General features: G+C 41.8%; 1 protein-coding gene across 2 annotated transcripts; it reads left to right on the top strand.

The window, feature by feature from the left end:
- Nucleotides 1-889: 889 nt before the first annotated feature.
- On the top strand, nucleotides 890-24,432 carry ptchd4 (patched domain containing 4). 2 transcript variants are annotated; one of them, XM_081718327.1, is made up of 3 exons: nucleotides 890-1,506; nucleotides 8,230-8,710; nucleotides 21,406-24,432. In XM_081718327.1, the coding sequence occupies exons 1-3, from the start codon at nucleotides 1,303-1,305 to the stop codon at nucleotides 23,049-23,051; spliced, it is 2,331 nt and encodes a 776-aa protein (XP_081574453.1). In that variant the 5' UTR covers nucleotides 890-1,302; the 3' UTR covers nucleotides 23,052-24,432. The 2 variants fall into 2 exon arrangements, with proteins under 2 accessions (XP_081574453.1, XP_026884009.2); XM_027028208.2 differs by lacking the exon at nucleotides 890-1,506 and adding an exon at nucleotides 4,569-6,201.
- The last annotated feature ends 1,192 nt before the right edge of the window (nucleotides 24,433-25,624 follow it).

The raw sequence follows: 25,624 nt of genomic DNA, 5'->3' as shown, positions 1-25,624 counted from the left end.
ACTGTGTACTCTCACCTGCACCTTATGCTGACTATGCAAAGCCTCAAAGCACGTTCACAGCACCAACCAAACATTTCAAAGATGCATGTTACATGTGCAATTTCTCATGAAATAGATTTTATAATGCGCTGTTGAAGTACCATGAACAGTTATGGGTGGAGGAATCATGGATGGAGATGTAATAAATCTCAATTTGAGTTGAATTATCTTACCAAGACTAGGAGTAGATGCTTAGTAGGGGGGATGAGGCACACTAATCAGTAGAATTCTTCACTGTACACTCATTAAGACAGACTGTCGGTGGTAGGGGTTCGGGGGGGGGGGGGGGGTGTTAGATTTCTGTCAGTGGAAGGGGTTGGGGGGTAGATTTCCGGTGGTGGTAGGTGTAGATTTCTGCTATGTCACTTTTACATGTCACGAAGGAGGGGTCTAAGCCATTCATAAACCCTCTGCTTCTTATAGGCCACCATTAACATTTCTTGCTTTTATGAGAACTGATGCTCTACATTGATTCCATCCATTTAGACCACAGTCAGGCCCAAGACATTTAACTGACAGTTCTTCCTACCAATCGCAGAGCTCGGTTGTAAACACAGCAGCACCCATCCTGTTGGTGTCGAACGATTGGTCACCATGGCTCTGCTCAAGACACAGGCTGGCTCCCTTACCATCGTTGTCTGGTGCTATGAGACCAGTGGTGTGGAAAATTACTTTCATGAGGAAATTCTATTAAAATAGTACACAAAACGCAAATAAGAAATGATAAACAGAATGAGGAAGTGTCTAGGACAAAAACGTCAATAGCACACACTATATCAAAACAGGGGGCATTAAAGAGTTTTTAATGTCCACGTCAGTATAGTGACTTCCAGAGTTTCCAGAGAGAAACTCTTGTTTGTTTGTTTGCATTTTTCTCATCACACCCTTCTGAAAAAGCAGGTTCTTGATGGGGCTGACCTAAGTGTAAGTGTTTAGATATAATAATGCAATTATGTAAACACTTTTGCATTCTGAATGGTTCCGTGGGATTTACACCTGAAACCAAAATCCCCCTGCCAGAAGCCAGTATGTCAGTCAAAACAGCATGGTGCCCTACACATGTGTACACACTAAGAAAACTATAAAATGCAGTGGTTCATAAGTTCCTCAAATCATTAAAGGATCCAATCCTTTATATTGTTCCCAAATATACCATTTGTCCACTATGCACTAGTCACTGCACCACGGAGTAAAGCATTATTTACTAATGAAGCAATCAAATGACAGAAAAATTGCAAGGCAATATTGGATATATTATTGCTGATGTACTTTTGCTTTTTATATATTTCCACCATCTGCAGGTCTCAAATCTTGCGAGCTAATGCTGGCTGTCTAACACAGTCGATTCGCGCTGACTCCATCCATTTACAGCGCCATGCTCAGAGGAGGACGCTAAGCTCTGCCTTGCTAACTCTGCAGGTGACTGACAGGATAACACATTATGTTGAGCCTGACTGCATCTCTGAGGTAATTTCCAAATTTAAACCATCACCATGCCAACGTGACCCTGCCCACACCTCACCATTAGAGACTCCCATCTCCCATCTCATTAATCCCTCATCTGCATCTGGTCATGCTCCTTGTGCTCTGAAAACATCCATATTATCAAGAAACCAGCCTTGATGTTTCAGTCATGTAAAGTTTTAGGCCTATTTCTAACCTGTCTATGGTCTCTAAAGAGCTCTCTAGAGAGGGTTGTTGCCTCCCAGTTGCAAGAATTTCTGAACTCCAAACCTTTTCGAAACTTTTCAGTCAGGATTATGCCCCTATCACAGTATTGTGGCAGCTCTTGCCTGTGTTCTAAATGATCTCTTTCTCTCTGATCTGGTTCTGAATGTATTATTCCTATTCTTGACCTTAGTGCAGCTTTTGATACAGTCAGTGATAATTATTTCATTTCAAGACTCTGTACGTTTGACTTTCCTGATATAGCGCTATCCTGGATCAGATCCTATTTAACAGATAGGTGTCAATTCGTATTCATTGAGAAGAAACAATTCTAACACTGCTCCTGTTGCTCAGGGTGTGCCCCAAGGCTCTGTTCTCAGCTCTTTGTTATTTATCATTTACATTCTGCCCCTTAGAAACATTATCCCTTGTCATGGACTAAATTTTCAATGCTATGCTGATTATATTCAAATCTTAACATCAGTCACACACAATCATTTCCATCTCTCATGCTGGTTTCTTGTGTTTGGTAGTTAATGTACTAATTGAGCACAAACTTTCTAAAATGAAATGCTGAATTTATACTTATTTATGAAATGCTGAATTTAAAATTATTATTAACAAGTCAGCCATTTCAGCCGATTCTGACCACCTACTTGCTGTTGATGATACTCCAGTCAGTCCTTCTGTTGTTGTTTAAAACCTTCATGTCCTCTGACCCTAGTTCACCCTTGACCCACATATAAAATCTTTGACCTAGACTGTGTTTTTTTTTTCCATCTTAACAATATTGCTTGACTCCATCCTACACTTTCCCTAAAGATGCTGAGATCCTGGTGCACACCTTCAGCACATCCAGGTTAAACTACTGCAACTCTGTTCTATTTACATTTACTGCATTTAGCTGATGCTTTTATACAAAGCAACTTACAATCATGGCTAAATACCACTTGAGTAATTGAGGGTTAAGGGCCTCAGGGGCCCAAGAGTGGTGGGGCTTGAACTGGCAATCTTCCGATTACAAGTCGAGTACCACTGACCTACCACTGCCCCGGATGCTCTGTGGTTTACCTTCTAAATCTCCTTGCTTGTTCAGTACATTTAAAGGTCTGCAGCCAGAGTCCTTGTACCCACTAAGAAATCTGTTTACATTATGCCCATTCTTTACCAGGTATACTGGTTACCAGTTTCAGAGTGTATGCACTATAAAATCCTGCTGTTAGCTTTCAAAACACTGTACCTACCTGTCTTTCTGAACTTCTACTTCTTCATACATCCCATTTTGCAAACTAAGCTCCTCTGATTCTGATCTGCTAGCCATCTCCAGGTACAGGCTGTCCACTGTGGGTGGTAGACCTTTATATGTTGCTGCCCCTACCCCTAGAACTCCTTCCCTACATCTATTCATACTTGCCCATGTCTATCTACATATAAGGCACATCTTAAAACCTTCGTAAATATATTTTGTCAGAATACATTCGCTCCTTCTTAACTGCTACTTTTATTTTTTTTATTGTAAAGCAACCTTGGGTATATTAAATGTGTTATATAAGTCTAACATTATTATTATTATTATTATTATTATTATTAGTAGTAGTAGTAGTAGTAGTAGTAGTAATTATTATTATTATTATTATTATTATTATTAGTAGTAGTAGTATTATTATTATTAGTAGTAGTAGTAGTAATTATTATTATTATTATTATTATTATTATTAGTAGTAGTAGTAGTAGTAGTAATTATTGTTATTATTATTATTATTATTATTATTAGTAGTAGTAGTAATAATAATAATAATAATAATAATTATTATTATTATTATTAGTAGTAGTAGTAGTAGTAGTAATTATTATTATTATTATTATTAGTAGTAGTAGTAGTAGTAGTAGTAGTAGTAGTAGTAATTATTATTATTATTATTATTATTATTATTATTATTAGTAGTAGTAGTAGTAGTAGTACAGGCAACAGTATGAGAAGGGAGAACCCTGCAGTCTGTGTGACCAGTTGCCGTGGGCTACCCAACCAGAGCAAATGGCTCCACTGGGATTTCAGCTCCGTGTATCCATAGATCACACCTCAGCATTGCAGTCATTTTTCCAGGTGTGTGTTAATCTCTGTACACCTGTAATGTACTGCTTAGGCATAACACCACCAGTGCCCCAAAATGCTGTTGGTTAACCTGATTATGGCCTGTCTCTCTAGCTTTGTGTGTGCAATGGGATTTTTTTTCATTATGCTGTCATCTGTATTTGCACATTATGGATTCTTGCACATGACTGATGCACTGTTGCAGATTTCAAAACAATTCTTGGCTTTCACACTTCAGCTCCTGAATGTGCAGTGACAATTAAAATCATATTAAATAAGTGGTATAGCAGAAATTGCTAGATAGTTTCCATTTACCATTTCTCTTAAAATGCAGTAGGCACATTCCCTTTAGTTCAACTCTGACTTCATAAGAGCACTTAATTTCCGTTTGCATTTGAGAGGCCAGTTGAAGTGTTTGATAATAGAGCCTCTCTGTAAAATACACAGTAAAATCACCAGTTTAGCTCATCACAGAGAGAAGCAGTTACTCCTACAGAGTTGAAATAGGTTTAGGTAATTTCTCCAGAAGTTAATCTAGCACTGCAGATTTTGCAAGAATCAATTATAGCAATTTAGAGAGCACTTTCAATATGTGCTCAATTGGGAAAGCATCACCTCCTGGATTCATGGAGCTTCTGGTGTAGGGTTTCAAATTGAAATACTGACAAAGTTGTTCATATGCTCATCTACATAATAATAATAATAATAATAATAATAATAATAATAATGAACTATTTGTGTTTTGAGGTTATAAAGAGAAACAATTTTATTTCAGAAGTTCTGTTAGGAATCATAAATCGTAGTTCTACGCAGTAGTAACCCTATATGGCAGATTACTGCCATATGCACATGCATATTAGTGCCATGGATACAGTACACAGTGTTGGTGCATAACAGAACATTAAATCCTACACTTGTAGCTCTTATTAAACTCTAATGCACCATACAAGACTTCAAAATGCATACCTCAGTATCTAAGAGCATCACAAAGACCAGAATTGTCAATTATATCATTGCATGTGAATTACATTAAATTACATACTTAGGGTTGACTTTTAAACCCTGTTTTCATTTTAAAGGTATGTTAATATATTTAGGCAGTATGTATCCTAGATTTATTTGTAGCCAGAAAACTGAATTCTTAAATCTTCCAGAAACACTCAGAAGGTGAATATTGGTAGTTATGAAAACATTCCTCTCCAATCGGACACTTCAAAAGCCGTCAAATCACTTCAAGAACAAACTCCAAAGACTTTTTCCTCACTCGTTTTGTCATTTGGATCGTGCAATAAATGTCCTTTTAAAATTAGTCTCTACCGCATGTTGTCTATCCGGCCTAGTGTGTGCGGTTACAGCCCTGAGCACAATATAATATGAATACCTCATTCATTAGTAATCAAGAGCCATTTGAATAAGTGCAATTCACCAGCGGGGTTTTATAGCTTTCCGTCACGCGTGATCCTAAAATAACCTGGCGTCAACGTGTCCCCGGTCCCGTCGTTTTGAACCGCAGCACATGGTTACATTCCAGTTCATAAATCCGGCGCCACAGATAGTGTAGTTCCAATCAGGCACACATGCACATCCGACCGCGGCGGCTGCCTGCCTCTGCAGCAGGAACGGGAGACAGAGTCACAGATCGCCGCTTTGCACGGGGGGGGGGAGGGATGGCTTGAGATGAAACAAAAAAAGGCGCGGGTGATCAATATCTGACTGTCTCGTTGCAATTTGCTGCAGTGCTTAACAGGTATAGAGTGTTTTCATACGGATTGACTAACCTAGGCAGCGGAGACACGTGTCACATGTGCTTCTTAGGAAGAAACGGGGCATCTGCGAGCAGTATCTGGAAGAGAATGCTGCGACAAGTGATACACAGAGGACTGAAAGCTTCTTTCTACTGGTTGGGCTTGTTTGTTAGTAGGCATCCGGTTTTTTTCCTCACTGTCCCCGCAGTCCTAACGATCATTTTCGGATCCACGGTGCTCAGCAGGTTTAAGCCAGAAACGGACCTTGAGATACTGGTTGCCCCGACGCACAGCCTCGCTAAAATCGAGCGGAGTCTCGCGAACAGCCTTTTCCCCATCGACCAGTCGAAACACAAGCTGTACTCGGACCTGCACACTCCCGGTAGATATGGCAGGCTCATCCTGCTGGCGAAATCCGGGGGAAATATACTGGAGCTGGCAGAGCAGGTCCTTCAGGTGCACAAGAAGGTTCTGGATTTGCGGGTCAATCACAAAGGGTTCAATTACAGTTTCGCGCATCTCTGTGTCCTGAGCCACCGGGATAAGCGTTGCGTTCTGGATGACATAATTACAATATTTGAAGACATTCGCTCCGCTATACTTTCCAATGGCACTTTTTCTAAGGTGTCAGTGAGCTATCCAAATACGACGTTAAAGGTAAGCGGGAGACTTGCTTTTTAAACATTTTCCTTCATACGGTGTTTGCTGCAGAAGCAACAATTACCGTTTCGGAGAATTGTGTGTGTTTAAGAGAACGCGCCACGGCCAACAGAGCGTGATCGTTAGCCCGACCGAATCACCTTGGTTATATGTAACAATGAAACTGCAACACGGCCACTCTATAGCCCACGGCACGACAAGTGCGCAGACGTGCACGACGCATCTCATGTCGGTAGCGTGGTACCCTCTCTTACCGGGAAAGCCCTGGTAACCATGGCTAGATTCCGCTGCGTGTGTGGTCCTAGCCTGGGCAGGTTATGAATGAGTTGCACAGTTCTGCACTGCAGTCGGGGAAGCACAGCGGACGCGCTATGACTCTCTTCACGTAGGCTGCGTTTGCTGTGGCACTCTTAGACTGCCATAGTTCACTTGGTGCTACTTATTTTGTTAGCAACATACGTCCTGGCTATTGCCTGAACGTGGTGCCTCTAATGTGTCTTCTCTGCCCTGAATCTTAAAGTCGTGTTTCATGAACTCAAGTTTTATGCAGCACGTTTTGAAACTGATGCATATATTTTACGCACACACTGTAACTAACGTTTTTTAAAATGTATTTCCCTTACTACATAATATGATTGTTTTATTTTTGTTTTTGTACATGAAAGCTATTTTTCGAATGTTATGACCGGAGAGTCACGGTAATAAAACCACTGAGATCCAAACATTGTACTGCAATTTGACATCACGACTCGCCCCCTTAGGGAAAGGAATGCGTCTGAATGAGACTGTCATCGTGACTTCTGAAGTCAGATCTATTTACGTTCGTGCCGAGATTCCCTTTACCAGAAGGTGCTAAAGCGGCGTTGCTACCTCCAGGACATTTCAGAAGCGGTTGCCACCTGCCCGCCTTACGTGTTAATTGTAGGTGTCCCTGAAAACCTTCCGATTCCCCTTCAGTTTACAAAACTGCATAACCATTCAAGGGGGCTTTTCCAACCTTCTAAGCGCTGGCTGAGGATGAGGTGACAGCGTTGCTTTTGATTGCTTGGGTGGGGGCAGGCCTTGCTTATCACTCTCATGGACACTTCTAGTATTTGTTGTGGGCCTGCTTGCTTTAAAGCTCACTGGTTATGGTTAAATCCTCATTCTGTCACGCAAAGTCTCCCTAGCTCGACCTCTGAGCTCTCTGGGCTGCAGATGGGATGTGCTGCTGGGGTTTTGAGCTCACAGTCATATAAAGATGTGATGTATAGATGTAGCAAAAATAGGTGAAGAATTCCCCGAGAAATAAGTGAATAGAATCTGTCCATTGGAGACAAAGCAAAATACATGAATGACTTGGTGATGTACACTGGACTGTGATATTGACAACCACTAGCAGTGAGTTTCCTGTACACCAGAAAACACTGTCATCACTGTTATCAAAGAGCAGAATATTTTCCATTACGATATGCATTTTGGTCATTAAATGAGCTTTTCACTGGTTGCGGTATAGACCTTCAGAATCATGTGAGGCGCTGTTTGCAGCATGTGTCCACTAGTCACTTGAAGTGCCTGTGGTGTTGTTGTGAAGCTCAGGCTGGCAACCTACATTATCCATCACAGCATGAGATATTCGTCATCTATCTTTGGCATACCTCAGATGTTGTAAGTGCAAAAGCTATTTAACCTTCTCACACATTTTTGTGTGCATCCCATATTTTAAATAACCACATGTCTTCCAAAACCATAGGTCTTCCAAAACTATAGCCATATATCACAGCGAGACCTTTGCCATCTGACTCACAACATTTTCTTTCCCAAAGGGTTTAAAATGTCTGTGTTGAAGGACTAACTCAAACAAAAAAAATGCGACAATGGAAAACAGTGAGGATTAATTAGCATAATGTTACTTGCATTGTGAGACTTGGCCCATTCTGTCTTTTGTTTGTTAATAGTTATTAATTAAAACATAATTGTCCGTTAACATTCTGGGATGACCCGTATTGTAACCTGTACCTCACACGGGATTTGTCTTGTTTCCAGGATGGCAGAGTGGCCTTCATTGGCCACCAGCTGGGCAGTGTGGTCCTGTCCCCTCACAGCCGAGAACAGCAGGTAAAGTCTGCCCGTGCCATCCAGATCACCTACTACCTCCGCGACCTGGGCGGCGTGGTCCAGGACGCCATTGCCGAGCAGTGGGAGAGGGAGTTCGGGGAGCTGGCGGGCCGCCTGGCCACGGGCAGCACAGACCTGCACGTGCAGTCGCTCAGCTCCCTTAGCCTGTGGCGGGACTTCCACGGGGCGGGCGCGCTGGCCAAGGGTGAGGTACTGGTGGGCCTAGTGCTGGTGCTGCTGACCGCCACCGTCTCCAGCTCCATGCGCGATTGCCTGCGCAGCAAGCCGTTCCTGGGGCTCCTGGGGGTACTCACCATCTGCATCGCCAACGTCACGGCCGCCGGGATCTTCTTCATCTCCGACGGAAAGTTCAACGCCACGCTGCTTGGGATTCCCTTCTTCTCAATGGGTAGGTGCTCCGCTCACCGCCAGCGCCGAATTGCTGCGTGGAATTGCGCTAATTGCAGCGCGACTCCTCGGGGGGTTAGGAGCAATTTAGAAGGGGGAAGGGTGTAATTGTTTTTCTCAGCAGTCAAATGGGTCTGCACCTTTCCCACCGTGGACTTGTGTTTGTGAACGCAACAAAAAACAAACAAACAAAGAAAGGATGATGATGATGATGATTAGAGGCATTTTATATTTGTTTTATGGCAAATAGAACAGAAATTTTAACTACCTAAGTGACTGTGATGATGTGCAATTCACAGCCTGTATATCTTCCAGTGCAGTGTAACTCCACAGGAAATAACTAAACAGATTTTCATTTTTTCCCCCATATTTTGTATTCCACACAGGTTTTTGTCTTAGAAAGCTTTTTAGCATGTAATAAACAGGTTTGGATGTCCTTATTGATGTCAAATCTCAAAGCAGTTTTTAATGTGCCTAAAAACACATGAAATGATAAGCCATTGTATAAGTATGTACAACAACTGTTGTAGTGATATGAAGGGAAAACCGGTTTGACATTCTCTCCGGCCCAGTGCCCACCAACATCTCGCAGGATGGTAAATCAAATATCCTCAGCCTTTCTCACACCTGTGCTGTAGTGAAGGTTAGTTGATTAGAGGCCTGTCACTACCTCCTCTTAGAAGACTTGCACTACAGATGCAAATGCCATATGCTGGAAATGTTTTGGGTTTTTTTTCATTGAACAGCTATGCTCAGGAAAAGCCAACTATAAATAGCCTCTGTCTAATTAGGCTGCTTTTGGTTGCCCCTATGATGTTATCCGCATGAACTCTTGAATCTGTTGAGCCAATTAGATTTGAACTTAGTGCCTTTTTTTGTCACTTTCCCTATTTGGTATTTGATTTAAAATTCAGGTTGCACCATCTCAGTTATGCTCTGAATAGAGATGCTCTAATTGTACACTGATCACTGCACTGTTCCAGCACACACAGGAATTAATATACCACGTACATCCATTCAACACGAGGAATTTATATAAACTGTATGTCCATTCATCACAAAGTCTCTGTAATGAAGCACTTCGGTGGGACTGCCACAGTTAAATCCAGCACTTTAGAAGTGAGCACTGAATAGTAAAATAATGCTCTTGTACAACCTGGTCATGGCCATAATACCTATCTTCTTTCTGCTTGTCTTCTGTAGATTTAATGCTCCCACTGTGTCTCCAGTGTCCACTATGACCTCACGCTTAACGTGAGGCTAGTCCGGTGTAATTTATTGCTGACTGACCACTGGGTTTTTTATTTTTTGAACGCTTTGCAGAAAGGCAGCTAGGCTCAACTTCCCGAGCGTCTGCGTCGGCGCTGAATGAGGGAGACCCGTCCGATGGGGCGGCTTTTGTCCCGCCGGGCGAGCTGGATGTTGACACTTGACGTGGGCATCTTGTGATGTGGCGAGATGTTTCTTGGGAGGCGGCGGCTGTCTGACACGTCCGAGATATGCCGCTCACGTGGGCGGACGAATACGGATGAGACCGTTTTGTTTGAGGCCGAGACAGTAAAATGTCCATCCAGATCATGTCAAACGGATTCTATCTTAGCAGATTGCAATGTTAAGACCTGAAGATTTTTACAAGCATTTATTTGCATTTTGAGTATTGTCAAAAAAAATATTGGTATTAGCTAGTGTTAGAGGTTGGACATCCTGGTGATTTCCATCTTAATAGAGTAAGGTGATTTCCACACTCTGCTTACCCTACTCATTAGTCCATTACCATGGGCACCAGGTGAGGTAGAGCAGGGGACAGACCCATCTGTGCTGGACCCTCTGGCATGTAGTAGTGTGTCCATCTGGGCGTGTTCCGATCCAGGGGAAGAGACGGGAAGGAGTAATAGGGGAGTGCTTTTCATCCAGACTCATATGCAGAGTGCCTATTTTTAGATGCACTTGAAGGCTGCATCACTTCTTGCAAGCGTGAACGTGGATGTGCTGCCTTGAATGGACAAATGACAGTATGGCAAATCAATGACAGATTATGCATTCACCGCTTCATCCCAGACTATACAAAATGTTTGGTGATGCACTCCTATTTTAACCCCTATTTTAATCTTGAAAAATCATCACATACTGTTGAAGGTAGAGGGGAAATCATTATTTCTATTGCTCTTTATTACATATTTACTATCTGAAGATCAAATATTGTGTTTGAAAATGTAACCATTTAGAAGATTCGCTTTGATAATGTGCGTCCTGTGTATTGTGGCATGGGTGCTGACCGACAGGCAGACTAGGTCATCAGCTGTTGCTGAAGTGAAGCTGTGTTGCTAATCATTCTGCCTCATTAGCATCCCAGCATGGTAGTGTCACATGGTTGTGTCACAGCACAACACTGTTCTTACCAAGTCTCCACCAAACAACAGTTACTTTCCTCCAGTAGACCTCTAGCCACCAAAAGTCCTCCTGCACACCACTCATCTTAAGTTGTCTGTCTGTGTGGCACCTGGGTGGGTAATATGTGTTACATAATGTGTGTGTGTGTGTGTGTGTGTGTGTGTGTGTGTGTGTGTGTGTGTGTGTGTGTGTGTGTGTGTGTGTGTGTGCGTCTGCTTGTTTGTGTGTTCTGGTGTCCCACAGTGAAAGAAAAACGTAACAATTCTGACATCATGGGCACATGTGGCGCTTGGTTTGATTTCCTTTAGCTGCAGACATGGCAGAATTTAACAAGAGTAATACAAATGTCACTGGAATCACCAACTCATCCCCCCATGACTCTGAGCCTGCATACCTGAGTATTAGTCTGCCGGTGCATGTGCATGTGTGTATGGGTGTATCATTATCCCTGCTCATGTGTATGTGTTTCGTGATTGTTGCATATCTGTACGTGTGAGTGTATATGTGTGTGTGCGTGTGTGTGATGATTGTTATTGTGCGTGTGTGTGTGGTGATTGTGTGTGTGGCAGTACTCCCCCCCACAGTGCTCCTATCGATCGAGCTCAATAAGAGGCCGCAGTCAGTGGAACAGCATGTGCCCTTCGCCTGCCTGCTTCACCCGCTCTGCCCGTTAATCCCCCCACCACATGCCGCGCGACGTGCCCGCTCGTGGCCCACACGCTCGCGGCACACAGGGAGAGCCAGAGCCTGGGTGCCATGTTCAACAGCCAGCAGAACCAAACGATCGGCAGGACGGTGTTCCCGGCCCACTGGGGTGGGTTCTTCACCCAGCCACAGATGATGGGGGCTGAGCTGGTGGACTGAATATCCTGCGCTTGCATCTAGTGGTATTGATCATCCGCTATGCTGCGAGGCTGGGTAGAGGCACCTCGGGAAGAGATTAGAGTTGAGCCAGTTATAATGAACGCCTTGAAGCGTTACATATTACATGCCATTAAGCCCAGTGGCCAAGTAATTTGCCATTGTCAGGGTGGACTAAGGATCGAAAGCATGCAGGTTTCAAGTACTGCTTTTTCCCCAGAGGTGACGAATGCTCCATTTTGAAGTTCAGGGAAAGGGCTGTTGGGTGGGGACCAGTACTGTGATTGTGATCATGTTATATATGCAAAGATTCAGGTGTGTATTCAAGATCCATGGCCCATATATCTGACATCTATAAAGATAAAAGAAAAAAAATCCTTCAAGCATAACAGCAATACTTCGTAAACCTGATACATGGTAAAGGAATGAGAATAAGTTATTCAATTGCTATTTTTAATTTAGACTTTATTCTTGTAGAATGATTATAGCTATTATAGGATATAATAAGACATTAATTAATACTCAGAAAGCAATACAAATATTTTTTAGAGTTATTACAATAATAATATTAATAACAATGATAGTAATGTATTATTATCACTGTGTAACAACAATGTATTATTACTATTGTTGTTGTTGTTGTTAGACCTTTTTAGTGCCTTTCTAGAAACTCAAGGACACATTATGGGTAAAGACTGACAACAGACAGCACACTTATGATATGCAAAACAGGAGTAATACATGACAAAGACTGACAAAACAAGAGCACAACACATACACACAGCATTAATATAATTATATAATAATCATGTGCTACCGAAGTTGAAGGTAATAAAAAATATAAACTGATGTAAAAACATTTTTATCCAAAATACAGCATCTTTCATTTGTCCCAAACATCTTTCATTTGAAGATATTTTTTGATATGGTGGTCAAACAAACTCGCCAGTTTTTTCCTGAAACCACAAATAAACCTGTTAAGACACTTTCCTGTTTGTGTCATCTGCATCATTAACCAGTACTGAGCAAAACTGTATATGATTCCACCACTGACAATTTACATAAAATGTGCTTGGATTTCTACCTGAGCACATGTTTGTGATGAGCAGGTTTTACTCAGGTTTTGTTCAGTATCTTCCCAAAAGGACCAGTTCCTCCCAAATTGCTCTGTAAAGCCTGAGTGACCACAGAGAGACAAACTGGCCGTTTCAGTGTGTGGGCGGAGGCATGTGAGCTAGGAGCAGAGACCCTGGTCTCAGTGCTATACACTGACAGTAGCATGATTTACCCTTACATGAAACTTTATGACAGAGCAAGTGCAGTTCTTCAAATTTATGGGACAGAAAATGGTCTAAGAGAAAGCCTGTACAAACACTGACAGGGATTTTGCAGTTTAGTTCTAGATATTTTTTCTTGCAGTGATGCTAAATTGCTTTCAGCGTTGAGTGATGACAACAGTTTTATTGATGGCTTTTAATACTCATTTATGTTCCTGTACATTCTGCTGTTTCTGGCCATTTCTGCAAATAGCTCTAAACCCTCCATGAGCCATGGGAATATTATGACATATGAATATTATGAGTCACATGTAGGTTAATCTTGATATGATAGCAGAGTCACATATAGGTTAGTTAGTCTTGATATGATAGCAGAGTCACATGTAGGTTAGTCTTGATATGATAGCAGAGTCACATGTAGATTAATCTTGATAGTATAGCAGAGTCACATATAGGTTAGTTAGTCTTGATATGATAGCAGAGTCACATGTAAGTTAGTCTTGCAGAGAACATACAAACAACTATTGTCAAAAACTGATTTTAGCAGTTAGTATTGATGGAGGAGCAATCTCTGAACACTCTCTGTAACAGTAATGGTGATCTAAACATGGCAAGGCTTTTAGCAAGTTGGATAGAACTGACACTTAAAAAAAACGCTTCGAGGAATCCACCTGCTTCAAAGCCCAAAGCCTAAAAGTTTGCTTCATACCAATGTTATACTTCTCCTTATGATTTTACTGTGTCATCTTTTGGTGGGCCTTTTTGAGTTTTTTGTACCTATACTATTCTCACCTCTCTCTCTCTCTCTCTCTCTCTCTCTCTCTCTCTCTCTCTCTCTCTCTCTCTCTCTATCTCTCTCTCTCTTTCTCTCTCTCTCACCACCTCTCTCTCCCTCTCTCTGCCTCTCTCTCTCTCTCTCCCTCTCTCTCTGTGTCTCTATTTCCCTCTGTCTGTGCACCTCATGTTTTCTCTTAGGATTTCTAAGAATAACAGGGCTGCATACCGATGAATGAAACCTTACAGAATCATCAAACTGCATGCCAAATGTTCAGCACACATAGAGATGGCCACAAAAAGGACTAAAACTCACAGTGGTTCACAATTAAAGACAACTGATTAAAAGAAATTAACTTTATATTTTTATTGTTCGCCAATTTAATACCTGGTTGGGAAATGCAATGGCTACATGCACCTACAAATTATACTGCTCAGTGATTGAGTTCCATATTAATTACGTTCCAGAGATATATAGACCTGATTTCCTTGCCATTATTGTCCGACGTCAGTGTACATGAAAATTCCAAAAAATCTGCTTGAGCATAACAAGGACAGTGAATTTGATCTTAAATGGCTATGTGTTTTTACTCTAACAGCAAACAGACAATGGACTGGCCTGCTATAAGCAGTCCTGTGTGTGGCCTTCTTCAACACAAGCGTTTTGCAGTGTGCTATATACTATAAGACCAAGAGACTGATTGACGTGTTCCTTCCTGCAATAGCAGAGTCAGTCCATTCCCTTTTATCTCAGATTATGCTGTTGCTCAACAGTAAAGATTAGGCACTTTGCAGGCTCAGTGTGGAGGAGAATTAGCTTTCTGCAGACCAAACCACTGTGCATCACTTCTCATGCTTGCTGTGTTCTGAGTTTTTTAGCTTTTTTTGTTCTGCTACGTTGTGCTGTGTGTTTTTTGCTCTGATTCTGAGGGGCTTGTTTCTCTACTATGGAGGCGTGGTGGTGTTTTTTGAAGTGGTGCGCCAAGTTGAGTTGTTGCAATGTGTTGTGCCCTGCTCACTTCTGCTGTGTAACGTGGCGTTTTTCTGTACTGTTTTGTATTGCAATGTGTCTTTGCAGTGTGCTGTGTTACATGTAGTAGTATACTGTGTTGAGCTGGGTTTTCATTCACCTAAGCCTCTGCAGTTGGTATTAGCTTGGAGAGCTTGTGATGTGTGCCACATTAAGATAAGAGGACGTTTGCTCTAAATATGGCATATGCGCAAGGTTATAACAGAACACACTCTTCTGCTGTTTCAGGGCTTTCTTTAAATCAAAAGCATTCCCAAATGATAACAGCTACAGAAGTTGTGAAGAAACCATTATAAAAATGCAGGTTTTCAAATCAACACAGTAATGTCATTGTCATTTATGCATGCAAACATTCTTTAATTATGCATATTTATTCAAGAACTGTTCTAATCAGTAAAGCCATTCTAATCTTTGTCATATGTAATCACAAAGGCACACTTTAATAGAAATTGCACTTAAAAACAACACAATAATCACAGAAGAGTGCACCCAATGCAGTGACCATCCCATATATATTCAGCTACCAGTAGCTGTCAAAACGGTCTTCTGCAAGCATACAAATAAATGTAACTTTTTTTTTTTCCAAATCACTTGTCGGAAATGGACATGCTTTATGAGCTATATATTAGGATCCCATCCAGGAGTGCTTTCTCATTGGTGATGGATGTGTTTACCTCTTGCTCTGTGCTGAAGTTTTAAAGCAGTAATTTTGTTTAATGGTTTGTTGGAGCTGGGGGAACGTACGTGCGTGTATGTTGGGGGGTGGCAGAAGCTCCCTTTACTGGAGCTCGAATCTCCTGCTGTTCTTTCCCCGCCACATATAGCCTAGAATGGTCCGCGGGAGACCTTATGACAAATTCCGCCCTCTACAGCTCTCCGATTGTCGACCTGTCTGCCGCGCGCAGCATCCCTTCTTCACCAGCACGATATTGAACAGCCTCGGCAAGGGAATGTTCCAGTCTAGGATCATGTCCCTGGGTGTCCTCTGAAAAAAAAGAGTAGGAGGAAGAATATGTATGGAAGGCACACTGGGGTTGCGCTAAGCCATTTAGATAATGTCAGGGAATAACTGGTGCTCGTTATTCCTCTCTCCCCCTGTGAGCCCGGCGCTGTGTGCTCGGTCAGCCCGCCGCATTGCCGAGGGCGCGGTGCGTACCTGTGGCACCACTGTGCAATCCAGTGGCCCGGGGAAAACTGCTGAAATGACTAAACATCAGTTTCATTTCAAACGCCGTAACGATCTACTTCGAACTCTTGGTATTTATATGCTGCGGGAGGACAAGCTATACTTTTAGCTTATAGCCGTGAAATCCGGGTGATTTGGCGCAGCGTCCCAATTGCTGACAACAGTCGCGTAAGTCAGTTCAAGAGTTGTTCTGCTGGTTTTGTGGCATTAATAAATATATCGAGGTCCCCGATCTTATCTGCATTCGTGAAGGGAAGAAATGCTTTGACAGATCTGGTTTGACGCAAGATTTCTGTCAGAGATATTTCAAGAACAGGCTTTCACTCGCATTTGCATATTGCTATTTTCTGCTATTAATCTTTATTTCACTTCTTGCCTTCACAATAGGGTTCAGTGATGACAGCCATTTCTTAGCATTTCTTAGCTCAGTATTTTTTGAAAACTGAAATTAAAGAGAAAATAGAAAATAAAGAAAAAGAAAAAAAAAACAGCCCAATATGAATCTCTAGATTGATCAAAAATACATACACAGGGGATATCTTTTCGCTTCAAGTGCTGACCACTGTCTTCCCACTCTTCAGTGCTACTGTTATTCGGATCTGTTTCTTTCACACTTTATGGATTATTTATTTATTATTATTTATTTGTGTGTGTGTGTGTGTGTGAATTTAAAAGGATCTCTTTTGCCGGTAACTAGCGCTTGACTACTGCAGGCTATTAACATCCCTGAGTGATTCCTTCAGTCATGTACGGTGGGACCCGCAGTCTTAAACTGATATTTCACACTAAAGGTTCTGTTTATATTCTCCATCCGTATTTCACATATCCCCAAAACTAGGAAGTCACTCATCAGCTCTGACGTAAGGAATGCTGCGCTAAAATTTAGCGTCTGAGGCAATCATGACTTATTTTTCAAAGCCATCGACAGAATCTGCACAGACTGGGCCGCCAGTAGAATCTTAATGCGAAACTTCCATATGTGTGTTTCTTTGATGCTCAGGTATTTAGCCAAATTGTTACTTTCCCAGCAGCCGATAATGAAGCATCGAGCCAGACTTTGAGTGCCTGTGCAATCTTGGTCGAGTATGTCAATTCAACCCATCGCCACTCATGCTAATGTTCTCCAGTCCTCTGCAGATGCTATTCTTCCTGAGGTGGAGTCTAAATGACACTTTATATATTAGCTGGGCTCCTGGACACTGATGATATGGTGAACTGAATGAATCGAACATTATTGGTGCTGTCTCCTGGAGAAAACTTTTAAATTGATGGCTGCTGTGAAATGCTTACATGAAAAATAAACACACCATAAGATATATTAGCCAGGTCTTTAGCTATCAATCCAAATTTAAGTAGTCATGCTTAAATAATGAATAGCTTCCTGTTGGGTATGTCTGTCACACTGGCTCCGGGCCATGCCACCTCTGGCCACCAGAGGTCAGCCTCAACAGAATTCTCAACACCCCCACCCCCATTGTCACGCTATTATTTGCACCTGTCTCTTGTTATCTGTTAGCACCAGTGAGCGCAAGTCCCTCTGTTGCGAAGTCTCTTTGCGAAGTCTTGCATCTACCTTGTTTGCAAATCCTAGCGTTTCTGTTGTCTTTGCCTACCTTGTATTGTATGCCTGATTGTATGTTTCTCCCTGCTGCTATAGTAAGACTCAGAAAGAAATAACCATAATTCTCTCTTTGCTGACTGGTGAGGCATTATTCTGTATTGTAAACAAACCAAGCTAAATCAGCCTTGTTCTAAGTTTTAGAGTCTCTTTTGAGAAGTGTTCGATCATCCCAAGTTTGATCAGGGTGTTGACGAACAGCTCATGATTCTCAAACAGGAAAAAAATCCACCAGGCAAGTCTATATTCTGACAGCAGTGAGTGGCTGGAACAAACTAGCATGGGAGACAGCTCTCCGATGCAGGTTAAGAAAAGGGTTACAGGAGGCATTAGCTGGCAGAGATCTGCAATCTCTGCTGGATATATGCAGCTGGCTATTAAGAGAGACAATCTGACAGGAGCCTGAGACCCTAAAACTCATCACAACCGACAAACCCAAGAACACTGTAATGCTGTATAGGTCACTCATCTTTCCCCTCATTGCTAGTGGCCTCAGGAGCGGCTGGTAATTTGTTGGACGAAACTGTAGCCCACCAGTTGAGAATTTCCTCAACACCTTTGTCAGCCTCTCCTATATCTCATTGACTTGGATGGAAGACCATTGGAAAGTTGTAGAGTCATTTAAACTTATTTCAACTTTATCAGTATTCCCATTCCTAAAGAACTGTTTTGCAAACAGGATATAGAATTCATTATTACCCACTCATCCAATAACTCCATCTTGTTAGGGTATCCCTGGCTGGCCAGGCATAACCGTAGGTTCACTTGGGAAAAGGCAGAACACACCTCGTAGGGCATACAGTGTTTTACAGACTGTTTTATTCTTCCCTCTAGAGCCATTACAAAAGAAAGCCATGAGAACTTTGATTTCCACTCTCCTGAATACTCTGTCTATGAAGGAATATGAAAGGGATATGAAACGAATATGAAAGGGAAACTCAGGCTCAGGGTTTGACCGTCTATGTCCTCAGGTGTCGAATTTTTACCAGGTCAGATCTTCATAGTGCATAAAATCTGATTTCCATTCATAATGGTAAGTGGCCCCCACTCAAGGAGATTCTAGGGGACATGTGGAACAGCTTCGTCAGAAACTATATAGATGACATTTTGATAAGTCAAAAAAGGAACATATGCAGCATGTGCACCGAGTCCTGTCTTCTAGAGAATCAGTTGTACGTCAAGTTAGAGAAGCGTGAATTTCACAAGCAAGGACTGCTTTTCTGGGAGTACATAATTTGTGACAATGGCATGGAGAGGGATGACAACAAAGTCAAGGCAGTAACACGATGGCCACAGCACAAACAGTCAGAGAACTGTGGCAATTTAGGCTTCACAAATGTCTGTAGATGTTTAAGTAGGAATCCTAACCTTTTGAAAAAAAAGCACCAGAAACTTTTGCTATTCGGGAATCAGCTAGAAGGGCAGTCAAGGCACTAGAGGCCAAGTTCAGCACTGCTCTCACCCTTAAGCAGCCAGAGGCAGACACTTCAGAAACGGGCAGAGTTATTGCAGCATCATGGCCAGCTAGAGAAGTTATTCCTATCTGTACTTTATACACAAAAACATTCCACTGCAGAGTGCAATTATGATGTTGACATCAGGGAGCTTCTATGAGCCGCTATGAAGGATGCACTTCAAACTGGATGGAAGGTGTAATACATCCATTCCTAGTCACCATAAGATCATAAAAAGTTTGAATACATGAAGTTGGCCAAGAGATTGGTTCCTCAGCGGGCAGGGTGGGCTCTATTTTTTTTTACTTGGTTCAGGTTTATTGTCTATCATCCTGGCAGCAAAATCATCAGTGCTGATGCCTGCTCAAGACAATCAGACCTGCCAACCTCTACCCCAGAACCAAAGGCCACTCTGCTCCTTCAGTGTGTTTTGGTGCCAGTTAGATGGGAAATACTGCAGGAAATATGCCAGGGACAGCAGCATTAGCATCTCCAGAGTGTCCAGCCAACCTCACATATGTGCCTGCTCATCTGGTACAGTGGATACACACAGCTGGGAGTTCTGCCCATCTCAGGGTACAACAAACTGGTGAGGTATCCGAGTCTGAGCCACACCGCCTTCCCCAGCTGGACATTGATGGCGGCCTGGTCTATGCAGCTTTGACACTGTTGGATTCGAGGTGCAGAGTCGGGTGATTTCAGTGTCTGGAGAACTGAGAGGGGTATATTCTGGAGGAGCATTTCTGGGTGCTTGCAGTTGACTTCCTCAACTCCTCCCTGACTGATGACTTCTACCATGCCCACCCTGACCACCTAGTCTTCAAGGGAGGCTCCATTAGGGAGACACCTGTTGGGGGAGGCATGGGTTCAATTCACTCAGTCTCTTTGTGAAGTCTTGCCACTACCCTGTAGATTGCACTTCTGAGTGTTCATGACCGTTGCTTAGGTTACTATGTACGAGGTTTTGGATTGGCCCACTTGTTTTGCTTGTTTTGTCTTCATGGTGGTTTTAGCCTACCACTGTTTATGCACTACTCTGTTGGATTTGTATACTGGACCTGTCAGCTATTGATTAATAGAGCATCATGTAGCTGAAAACAAGGCACAAATTTACCACTTTAAATAAATAAATAAATTATATATATATATATATATATATATATATATATATATATATATATATATATATATATATATATATATATATATATATATATAAAAACACCCTTTGCATTTTCATAAGACTTCTTTGTCCTTTAAAATTAATTTACACCATTCACACCAAATATTGTCTTGTACAACTAAATAAAACCTAGGGAAAGTAGTCACTCCATCTGGCTCATTATATTGGCGTAATCCTTTATACTTAATTAGCCTTTTCTCCCCAGTGTCAGAAAAACATAAATTTATGATGCCTTAAAGAAAAAAAAAAGGATTTGTAGACATTCTGAGCAGTCAGGAGCAACAGGAAGATGAGCTAAGCCCAAAATATTTGGTAGATGGATGAGTGTTTAATTTAGTTGAAATGTTCAAAGGCAATTATATTCACAGTGTCTGGGCTTCAGCTGTCCATCACAAGTCCATGGGGCTATGACAGCTTGCATACAGAGAGAGAGCATCCATAAAGTGGCAATGGAGCAGTAAGGCATTAAATGAGAACCATCGTAATTATTACTTAAATACTTGCTATATAATAATTTATCTGTTGTGGCAAACACAAAGATGTCAATTTGGACATCAGATAACATGCAGGGTGTGCACATAACTCATTTGTAGCACCTAATACATTGCTGCACAGGGCACTAAAGAATGTACAAAACATAAATATAACACAATTATGTTCTATGCCATTTTGAGAAAATTGTAGGATATCTATTTCTGTGCGTGTATATGCAATTTCTCCTTCACAAATACATACATGACTGCATCCTAAAGTAAGATGTTAAGAATGTGTTATGCATCCACCCTTTATGAATAAAGGTTTTCACTCCAGCCCTAATTAATCAATGAATGATTATTGCAATGTAAGCGTGTGTTTATTTCTCTGTACAATTCATGTCCTATAAATGAAACTAAAATTAGGCTTTCTTGGCATGTCTTTTCAGGTCATGGAACTAAAGGGGTGTTTGAACTCCTGGCTGGCTGGAGGAGGACCAGAGAGAACCTGCCCTTCAAAGAACGTGTGGCTGATGCGTTTGCTGACGTTATGGTGTGCTACACTATGACCAGCTGTCTCTACATCATTACCTTCGGCATGGGCGCCAGTCCTTTCACGAACATCGAGTCTGTGAAGGTGTTCTGCCAGAGCATGTGCGTGGCCATCCTGGTCAATTACTTCTACGTCTTCTCCTTTTATGGCTCCTGCCTGGTGTTTGCTGGCCAGCTGGAGCAGAACCGCTATCACAGCGTGTTTTGCTGTAAGATCCCTTCGGTAGAGTACCTTGACCGCCAGCCCACATGGTTCAAAACCATGATGAGTGACGGTCACGATCTGTCCACACACCATGACAGTGGACCATACCAGAACCACTTCATTCAGCACTTCCTGAGGGAGCATTACACAGAGTGGATTACCAACACATACGTCAAGCCCTTTGTGGTAATCCTCTACTTAATTTACGCCTCTTTTTCTTTCATGGGATGTTTACAAATCAGTGATGGCTACAATATAGTAAATCTGTTAGCCAGCAATTCACCCAGTGTATCATTTGCCATGACTCAGCAGAAATTATTCAGCAACTACAGCCCAGTTATAGGCTTCTACATCTATGAGCCCATTGAGTACTGGAACTCTACAGTTCAGGAGCACCTCAAGACTCTAGGCCAGGGTTTCAATAAGATTTCATGGATTGATAATTACTTTAATTATTTGAAGGTAACAAATGTCAGTGCATCAACCAAAAGTGATTTTACAAACATTCTCAAGACTTCTTTTCTGAAGAGCCCAGAGTATCAGCACTTTACCGAGGACATCATTTTCTCAAAAAATAGGGATGAGTATGACATCATTGCATCCAGGATGTACTTGGTTGCCCGAACCACTGAGAAGACCAGGGAGGAGGTGGTGGAACTTCTGGAGAGACTCAGACCACTCTCCCTCATAAACAGCATCAAGTTTATTGTCTTCAACCCCACCTTCGTATTCATGGACCGCTACAGTTCTTCAGTTGTCTCCCCAATTCTCACCTCAGGCTTCAGTGTCCTGACCATCCTTATCCTCACTTTCTTCCTTGTCATCAACCCCCTGGGGAACTTCTGGTTGATCTTGACCGTCACCTCTGTGGAGTTGGGTGTCCTCGGCCTGATGACGCTTTGGAATGTAGACATGGACAGCATCTCTATTCTGTGCCTTATTTATACTCTCAACTTTGCCATGGATCACTGTGCCCCGCATCTTTACACGTTCACACTCGCCACTGAGCACACCCGGACACAGTGCATCAAGATCTCGCTCGAGGAGCACGGCGCGGCCATTTTGCAGAATGCCTCATGCTTCGTGATCGGGATAATGCCCCTGCTTTTTGTGCCTTCAAACTTGACCTACACACTGTTCAAGTGCTCTCTCCTCACCACCGGCTGCACGGTGCTGCACTGTTTCGTCATCCTTCCGGTGTTTTTGACTTTCTTCCCTCCTTCCAAGAAGAGGCACAAGAAAAAGAAACGAGCCAAGAGGAAAGAGCGGGAGCGGGAGAGGGAGGAGCTTGAGTGCATCGAGGTCAGGGAAAACCCTGACCATGTGACCAGCGTCTGAGATATGGTTGATGTGTCCGAGCTTATGGTGAAACAAGGAGACCATGTCCTGTCCAGTAGGGGGCGATGTCATGTAGCACTTCACAGGTCCAAGGAGGGGTCCAAGTGGGCTACCCTCTCTTCAGCAGGATGGTCTTCAACAGCAGACGACAGCCTTGCTGACCGTAGTGTAGAACGTCTTCTTAACGTGCAGCCTTTACCCAGAGCAGTGTAGAGCATCTGTAGCCGTGCAGCTCTCATGCCGGTTCACCCGACGAGCTGCCAAAGCCGTCTGGGGAAGAAGAAATTGGAAAATACAGTGATCCAAGAAGCTTGTAGTGTAGTCCATTCTAAAGCTGTAGCATGAAGGGAATGGATATTTTGCTTAATAATATTTTATTGTTAAGTGGGTTGCAGTGAAAACATTCCCATGGATGTGTTGATATTTAGTGAATGCAGTAGAACTAATGCTGAGTCTTAAAGAGTCAGAAGGCTGCTGCTTATACTGCGCTTCTCATTCATGCCTGAGTATGGGGGTATATCCTAAACGCGCTGCAAACCTTAGAAATGAAGAGTTGGACAGCTATATTCCAGATAACTAAAGATGTATTTTATAGGCAAAGTGTATAGATTTAAGATCCAGTTATTGTCTTGGTTATTAAATCCAAATACATATGTGCAAATGCACATGAAGAAGCATTTAAACAGGTAGCATGTCATCCGATTTCATTGAATAGCCGAGCGGAGCAAGGCAGATGTTATACACTGTTCATTCTGCACAAATTTAATAGGAAGGTACTATTGTTAAGATGCATTTTAAGCTGCAATCTGTTATAAAAAGTCTAGTTTTCCATGAGATTAGCTGTAGGGCTAATACATGAAATCAAGCATGTGCTAACATAACTGAAAATGAGCCCACTGTTGAATCATGCGTAATTTAACTGTGCGTGTCTAGGACAGTTTCTAAAGTAAATATACTAATCTGCTTTTTTTAGAAAAGCAACAGCACTCGAATCCTTTGGTAAGTCCCCTAAGAAACATGACTGCCACAAGGCACTGAAAGTGCCCTAGTTATTTTAAAGGTTCAGATTTCAAGGCAAGCTGAATGCTGAATCATGTAGGTGGATTGAAAAATAGCCCAGCTGTTGAGTAATGACAGTGTGTGGATTTGGAGTTTCATAATACCTGTCCTAACGATCAGCACACCGCGCTACCCATGATCAATTATCAGTTATCAATAATCAATTGTTTATTAGACCATTTAAGTTCACTGTATTATCAAACTTAAGTTATTGCTTTCACAGAAGAGACACATACAGGACAGCTATGTCTATGTGGAGTCAAAGTATACAATGTTAGAAATAGAGTGTTGTCAGGCCTAATTTATTAAATTTACAATGAGATACTCTCTTGGTCATTATTATAGATAACACTGTCCTTACTGTCTATATGGCTTTATTTTTTAAAGAAAGTTCCATCAGTTTGAAATGATAAAGTTTTACATTTTATGTAATTAACTAAAAACACTCAAAATACCATACAAAAAATTCAAAATAGCATACAAATGTGACATTTAAATCAATGGGAGTTTGAGAGAGTAGGCAGTATTTAATAATCCATGGTTATATGATATGAATATGGAAATAGGCTTGGTAATGTCGCAGCAATTAACCACATTTTGCTTTGAAATTCTTCAACATTAGATATGCTATCTTAATTTTATTAACTATTTTTCGGTGGGGGGGGGGGGGGGGGTATTTGTGAAAAATGTGCATGTGTGACTAGAGAGAATGTTGTCATTGTTAGCCAATGTTAGTGTTCATTTGGCCTTACTGATCAAGGCAGGGCACTGGATGTGTTTTAGTCATTCCAAAGGCAGATGGCTCCTCTACACAGAAGAGCCACGTTGATCACAGTTTACGAGAAGGGCAGTAATCTGGACCAAAATGTTGCTACTGAGGTTGAATAAACAAGTTGCAGAACATCGGATTATGGAAAATTGATCACATATCCCATACTGAAATGTTATCTTACTAAAAACAGTATAGGTTTCTCAGATGAAGATGTATAGGTTTCTCAGTGATGTCATAGTAAGTCATTGTAAAGGTATCCTCCCGTTGTGTCTATTATGAAGCTGGCATCATGCCATGACGTGGTGTTTAGATATTTAGTGGGACAAAGGTCTTATGAACAGAAATAAGGTGTGGATATCTTCAAGTGAATGTCCACCATGCCCATCTAACCTATTGGAAATAACACAAGATACCACTTATTCAAAACCAGGCAAGCAACCTATCTATTTCTCAGATATCCATCACTGAACCATAACTTAGCTGGTATGATTCATTTCTACCACTGATGGCATCACTATTTTGTGAGCCATATAATGTTTGTGTAGGAAGAGGGCATGAAAATTAAATAGGTTATGTGAAGAAAAATACATACTAAAACCATACACTTCCCAAAGTGACTGTCTACGCATGTAATGTATGTATGCATGTCTTAAGATGGTGTGCATTTTTATTTGTTTTTCCTTTTGAAAACTGTTGGAACAGTGTGCTCTATGTTTTTATGCATAATTGATATCATCTCGTC

This window comes from Electrophorus electricus, chromosome 7 (assembly GCF_041902795.1).
Source record: "Electrophorus electricus isolate QZ-2024a chromosome 7, ASM4190279v1, whole genome shotgun sequence".
Classification (NCBI taxonomy): Eukaryota; Metazoa; Chordata; class Actinopteri; order Gymnotiformes; family Gymnotidae; genus Electrophorus; species Electrophorus electricus.
Note: the sequence above shows the minus strand (reverse complement) of the source record. Positions and strands in the feature narration are given on the sequence as shown.

What these genes read in the sequence shown, in the direction of transcription:
- ptchd4 (XM_027028208.2), top strand. Translation starts at nt 5,602, where the DNA reads ATGTGCTTCTTAGGAAGAAACGGGGCATCTGCGAGCAGTATCTGGAAG. An exon ending in ATCCAAATACGACGTTAAAG is followed by an intron (nt 6,202 to 8,229) that starts GTAAGCGGGAGA and finishes TCTTGTTTCCAG; the next exon opens with GATGGCAGAGTGGCCTTCAT. An exon ending in GATTCCCTTCTTCTCAATGG is followed by an intron (nt 8,711 to 21,405) that starts GTAGGTGCTCCG and finishes ATGTCTTTTCAG; the next exon opens with GTCATGGAACTAAAGGGGTG.